We start from the raw sequence: 6626 nt of genomic DNA, 5'->3' as shown, positions 1-6626 counted from the left end.
CATGGGCCAGATCCCTCTCAGTTTAGGATACCAGCGGTGTGTCACACGCCTAAATTTGCAGCCTCTCATAGTAGTTTATTCTGAGTTCCTAAAACCACCATCAAAGCTTTTCCTCTTAACTAGCTCATAGTTAGAAGCTTATAAAATCCACATTCTTCTCATTAGACTGTTAAGCTGTATGTGTTGCTGGTGAACAATGGGGATGAAGTCATGGTGTGGTTGTAGCCTGTTTGCTCCATGACTTTCTGACGTCACTGATGTGATGGATGAGCGCCGTGGTAGATGAAGCTCCACCTTACTGGCTTGTAGCCTTAAGGACTTTCTCTGGCCCTTCATTTTCCCCTTTAGTTATTTTTATTAACAGAAGCTTGCCAACCACCACCTCTGCCCACCCCCCCTTTATTAAAAAAAAAAGCTCTGGTTTGGCACGGTTGGAATCAAATCACGGCAGGTAGCCTCTCAACAATGTAGATTTTGTGATTCCTTAGGTACAAAAAATTGAATTCTGTCTCCTCACTCTAGCTTGCCTCTCCAATTCCTGAGATCACTGCTTAGCTAAATACCTCTGTGATTCTGACACTCCCCTTTGCTCTCTATACTTGGGACCCTGAACCAAGGTTTGTCTTTCTCCTACCCTGCCAAATTACAGCTCTCCAGGAGGAGCCAGGCAGGGTTAACATTCCTTTCGACAGCCTCCAGTTGACTGCAGAAAATGTGGAGTGGATAAAACATGGAAGTATTAGGTCACATGACAGGGTTTCATCTTAATTAAATGGCCCTCTTTGGGATTCCCGAACAGGTTATAGCACTGAAGTTTCTGCTGTCCCAGAGCAAACCAGGTGAAATGTTAATTAAGAGGGAAGGAGATGTTAATTTGCTTCTGCTCTAGATTCAACAAAAGACCAGAGACAGCAGATACTTAAATATGATAGGCTGGAAATTGAAATTACAAGTAGTAGGACCAATCAGTGGAGAAGGCAGTGGCACCACACTCCAGTACTCTTGCCTGGAAAATCCCATGGATGGAGGAGCCTGGTAGGCTCTAGTCCATGGGGTCGCGAAGCGTCAGACACGACTGAGCGACTTCACTTTCACTTTTCACTTTCATGCGTTGGAGAAGGAAATGGCAACCCACTCCAGTATTCTTGCCTGGAGAATCCCAGGGACAGAGGAGTCTGGTGGGCTGCCATCTATGGGGTCGCACAGAGCTGGACACGACTGAAGCTACTTAGCAGCAGCAGGACCAATCAGAATAGAAATAATGAAAGATACTTAGGACTTTAAAGAATTTTCTCTTTCTCTTCTCTCATACAACTGTAGAAGGAATGTTTAGATTGGTTTTATGACACACTAAAATTTCAAAAAATTTTTTTCTTCTTTTCTTCCTGGCCTGCCAGTTGAGAGGGTTCTGAACAGAATCTACGAGTCTCCTCTCTTGCGGCTGCATGTTTCGTTTGTGGAAACACAAGGGAGCCTCTGTGGCCTTTATGCATTGTGTTTGGTTAATGGGCTGGTTTGACTTGCTTATCGCACAACCTTCCAGTTTGTCTGCAAGCAAACCCAAAATGCCACCTGCTATTAAAGTCTACATAGTAGACGGAAACAGGATTTAATCTGTGACTGCCCTGGAGTCCAGGACAACTTTTGACACTTAGTGGGGATAATTAGTAACCAGTCCCCATGCTCACTTGAACAAAGAAAACCACACATATGCAAGTGCTCTCAGAGCTATTTAATCCTCCAGCATAATTGAGTTACAGCTTGTATCTGCGAGGCTGACTTCACATGCTTACACTGTACCCTAACCTGCATCCTTTCACCAATTCTGAACACAAAAGCAAATGAGCCACCAACCTGTTCTACGAAGCTGAACATGAAGCACAGAGCTGGGAGGGGCGGGATGGCCAGAGTTGGGCTCTGCTGTGTATTGGGTGATCTGGAGGGACCCCTGGGTCCTGGGTCTGGAAAAGTTGGACAGGCTTTGCTATTGTCCTGGTCTGCTCCCCACTGTGGTGGCCCTGCAGAGAGTTCACCTGTGGGTCCACGCTCACCACAGCCCCTGCTCTGCTTGTCCCCGTGGACCACAGGTTTTCTTCAGCTTCTTAGCTCATTAATTTCTCTATTGGCTTAATTCTTTTCCTGGGCAAGTGACTTCCTCACATTGATACTCTCAGAAAAAACAAACTTTTTCTTTACTTTTAACACTTTGCATTTTGTTGACTTCACAGTTTTCTAGAAGGGCCAATCTAACACACATCCTGCACACCGACTGTGCCGAGGGCAGGCGCTGTGCTGTGCCCACGCAGCTTGTTCACGAGCTGCCGGCACCAGCTTGCTTTCCCCTCAAGCTCCTTTCATTGCAAATTCAGATGAGAACTTCCAGAAGGTCACTGATGTTCAGGCTCACGGGATTTACTCCTGTGTTTGTTACCATGGGCGTGAAGGCCTATCACCCTGAAATTCTGGAAAGGTAGAACTAACTGCCCCATCAGCAGGGACTGAACCAGGGGACAGAGGATGAATGGAAGAGAAAGGACATGTAGATTCCAGTGTCCCTCGAAAGCTGATGTGACAATTAAGTCACAGTGCCCTTTTTTAATCAGGCTGTTAGGAGGAAGATCTGGAAGAAGGTATTTTCTGCAGCTGGTGGAGGTGTCCAGCGGGGCTGCATTTTAAACTCTCTATTCACTGTGCTACATGTCAGCACAAACCAAATGGATCTTTGTCCTGGTTCGGCCTCACCAAGTCAGTGTGGACAGGAAATGCTAGCTTTTCTTTGGACCAGAGTTGTGAAACCAAGCAAAAATGAACAAACACGACCTTTCAGAATCTCTCCAGAGTGACTCTTCTGCCCCTTTCATTTTGTTCTTTCTCATTTAGAAATATCACAATTATTAAAGGTAAAATGTTTGGAGGGAACATGTGCTAGTTTACATGAGAAACCAGTCCATTTTGGGGACTGTCACAAAGGACCATGCAAGGTCTCGGCATTCACACACAGACCAATGGGAGAATTTGTTTCAGTGTGTTGGTTATACCCTTTGTCTCATGTCCTGGGGTTGTCCGTGCATGGCTATAAAAACAAGGATGCCTAGCCTGAGAAATGAGTGTGCTACTGTATTGGAATATCTGGTGCTTGGATGTTCCGATGTTTTCAGGGAGAGGGGACAGCATACAGGAAAGTGGGACAATGTAAGCCATGTCACCACTGTTTATGGGGCCACCTGGGTGTGACGCTTCCACCCCAACACCATTCAAGCAGCAGTGTTCCCACACAGCTCAGGGCAGGTCTGACTTCAAGGGGCATTCCAAACACTTAGGTTGACAGAGACACAGGTTCAAGGCCTGATGAGCAGAAGTTCTGAGCCCTCTGGCCTGAAATGAAGTGACTTATGCCCATGTCCATGTCCTACGCTTTGAGGAACCTTGTCTAGCCTGTCACCACTTTGTTGTGTATTTTGGGCTGTGTTTTATTGCTAAGTGAGAATTGGGTGAGATAGTTTGATTTCTTCTTCTGGTCTTACTTCCAGAGTGGGAGAATGACGACTGCCTCGTGTATTTCCTGTCTTCTTAATCTCCTAAAACACATGGCTCCGTGGTGTTACACCTGCCTGACAAGTTCTCTGCATTCTTTTATTCAGATTGCAGCTCCAGGCCAAGGACGCTTTCATTTTCACCTCCCTCTCTCCCTTCCCTGTGTGCAGTAAGGGGAAGCTGTGTCTCAAGTTGCAAGTGAAAGTGAAAGTCGCTCAGTTGTGTCCAGCTCTTTGCAACCCCATGGACTGCAGTCCATGGAATTCTCCAGGCCAGAATACTGGAGTGGGTAGCCTTTCCCTTCTCCAGGGATTGAACCCAGGGCTCCCGCATTGCAGGTGGATTCTTTACCAACTGAGCTATCAGGGAAGCCCCTCAAGTTGCTAAGTGGGATGTAAGGGGACAGTGTGGCTATGTTCTAATACCCTCAGTGCTTTCTAGAACCAGGAGGCTGGTTCTGGCACCAACAATGTTTCTAGCACCAGGTGCTTGGTGATCAGGACACCCTCTCCACCCCTTCCCCTCCCCAGAGGAGTCTGATGCAGGAGAAAGAGCATTGGGAAGAGAGTCAGGCTACATTTTCCAGCTCTGCAGTTAACTTTTTTAGTCAAATAAGTGTGGCTTAAACAAAGTTAAAGCTAATTTCTTTACTATAGGAATTCCAAGAGCCTTTGATATAGGTACTATCAAGCTCAGAAAACAAACCCAAAACAGTATCTCCTAAGCACATTTGACCAGTGAACCCTTCTGTAACTGAGTAACCTACCAATGCCTTGCTGCTCAGTCTGAAGCACTGAGCTAGAAGTTACTGTCATCGCACTTTCTGATCCTGTGTCATCTGTCTGCTCATTGTCTCTGGTTCCTTGTGTGTCCTTGAGGGGGAAACAGCATTCCCGGTGGGAATTCAGAGAGACTGAACGGTGGTGTAACACAGAATGGGTGGAGGGGCACTGACTAGTTAAGGACATCTTCTCCCTCTGGGAACTAGTAGTGATTCCTAAAAGAACCCGGGGTCTGCTCTTGGCTGTCCAATTTAGGATAGCATGCTGGGTGGGAGTGGCCTTGCAAAGGCCTCCCCACTGTTTCTGTTGTGTTCTGAAAGGCTCAACATGTCACATGGTCTGAATGCATTCTGTGGTCCTCAAGACCCACTGGTGGCGGGGGTGATGGGGCCTGGGCCTGCCTGGTCTGCAGGCCCGTCTCTTGAGCTTGGATGGAACTGACAAGGGTGGGTGCTAAGTTCCCTTGGCTGGGCTTTTCTCCTTTTGTTTGTAGAACACTGTCAAAAGGTTATTGCCTCCTACATTGCTGAGGTCTGACTTCAGCATCTGCATTTGATGGAAATGGGGGCAAGGCTCAGAAAGGGCCCTTCCCCAAGGCAAGCAAAACACTAACAAGCAATGTGGAACCAGTCACACTGATGTCTCGCTTGGTTAACGGAGGCAGGGGAGCAAGCGTTTGGGCAAGAAGGCGGATGTGACACCCATCTGTAAGGCCCATTTTGAGGAATTTGAAGGCTCTCAAATGCCCACCACTTGGCTGGATGATGCTGGAACACCACGGCAAAGGGAAATGGGTACACATGAACTCAGTTCCTGGATCAAAGGCATTTGGAAAGGATATTCTCAGGCCCTCCATTCTGTTCCCAGCAGGAACCAAGGCTGAGATGGAGGGTGGGGCAGGAGAGGCCTGACCATGGTTAGTCAGAGAACAGGCTGGCGAAAGACTTCCTCAGGTTGCGGATGGTCTCGGCCTTAGCCTCGTCCTCACTGGGGGTCCCGCGCTGGGAGGTGTCAGATGTGCTGAGGCTGTTAGTCAGGGACTGGGATTTGCTGAAACAGAAAGGCAAAGGAAGTTGGGGGTGACATGACTGGATTCCCCAGGAAATGAGTCCTGGGGCCTGCCTGGGAGCCGGCTGGATGAACCCCATCACCGCAAGGATACTGAGCCCAGCAGCCAGGCATCCCCACACTTGTACCACACACACAATTAACCCGCCAGGGGGCTACTGGGACCCTCCTTTTTCAGGTGCAGAAATTGGGGCTCATAGCAAGGAACAGGGAGCATCCAAGGCTCAAATTCTTCGCACAAAAACAGGTTGCTCAGACGTCAGGCACAGCTGGCGAGCTGCTTGTCCACTCTCCTGCCTCAGTGCACAAACCCGCCTGGCAAACTGTAAGGTGCGATAGCAACAGGTTAGGCTTGTTCCTCCTATACGTCCCAGCACCAGTTTGGGGATCAGAGGGTCTGTGTTCCAGACCCTTTCTGCCATCTGTTCCTCCAGCTGTGGGCAAAAAAGTCACTGAGCGGGGCCTCTTTCCCTCATCTGTGAGACAGAGGGTTGGTCCAGCCCACCCTCAGGCCTCTTGCAGCTCGGACACCATGGGCTTCGACTCCAGCCCTGCCTGAAGCTCTTATGGCCACCCCAATGCGCTTTGGGATTCTCACAGTGCCTCCTATCTGAAAGGCAGTGTTGGACTCTGTGCCAGCCGAATACCAGGCGACAGGGCTCCAAACATGAATGAGATTCAGGCCCTGCCCTCAAGGGGCTCACAGTCTAGAGGGGGTGAAAGACAGGGAGTGCTCCATGCAGGCTCTTGTCATCACATGAAATGACTCAAGTCTTCTTCAGAGCAGGGCTATCTTTTACCCCTTGCTTTTTCCACCCAGGGTGTTACTCAAGACTAGTTCAGAGTAGGCGTTTGGTAAGTACATGCTGACCTGAATTGAACCAAATAATACTTTAGAGCATCAACCAGGAGATTCAAGTGTTGTTAGCTAGATTGCTGGGCTTCCCTGATGGCTCAGATGGTAAAGAATCTGCCTGCAATGCAGGAGACTCGAGTTCGCTCCCTGGTCAGGAAGATCCATTGGAGGAAGGCATGGCAACCCACTCCAGTATTCTTGCCTGGAGAATTCCATGGACAGAGGAGCCTGGGGGCTACACTTCATAGGGTCTCAAAGAGTCAGACATGACTGAGTGACTAACACAGACACACAGCTATGTTACTACAAGGTTAGTGCTCAAAGCTGGCTCAAGCTCCGGAGCCTTCGTCTGTGCTATGATTAGCTGGGCTGCATCTTTTCACATG

General features: G+C 48.6%; 1 protein-coding gene across 2 annotated transcripts in view; it reads right to left on the bottom strand.

The window, feature by feature from the left end:
• Window positions 1–4125: 4125 nt before the first annotated feature.
• SYN3 (synapsin III) overlaps window positions 4126–6626 on the bottom strand; it is a 484704-nt gene continuing 482203 nt past the window's right edge. For both annotated transcript variants that reach the window (XM_025283567.3, XM_025283568.3), the window contains exon 14: window positions 4126–5366. In XM_025283567.3, coding sequence (XP_025139352.2) covers window positions 5234–5366 — 133 coding nt within the window. In that variant the 3' untranslated portion in view covers window positions 4126–5233. The remainder of the gene's footprint in view (window positions 5367–6626) is intronic.

Source organism: Bubalus bubalis, chromosome 4 (assembly GCF_019923935.1).
Source record: "Bubalus bubalis isolate 160015118507 breed Murrah chromosome 4, NDDB_SH_1, whole genome shotgun sequence".
Lineage (NCBI taxonomy): Eukaryota > Metazoa > Chordata > Mammalia > Artiodactyla > Bovidae > Bubalus > Bubalus bubalis.
The sequence above is the reverse complement of the archived record's forward strand: the minus strand, read 5'-3'. Positions and strand labels throughout refer to the sequence as shown.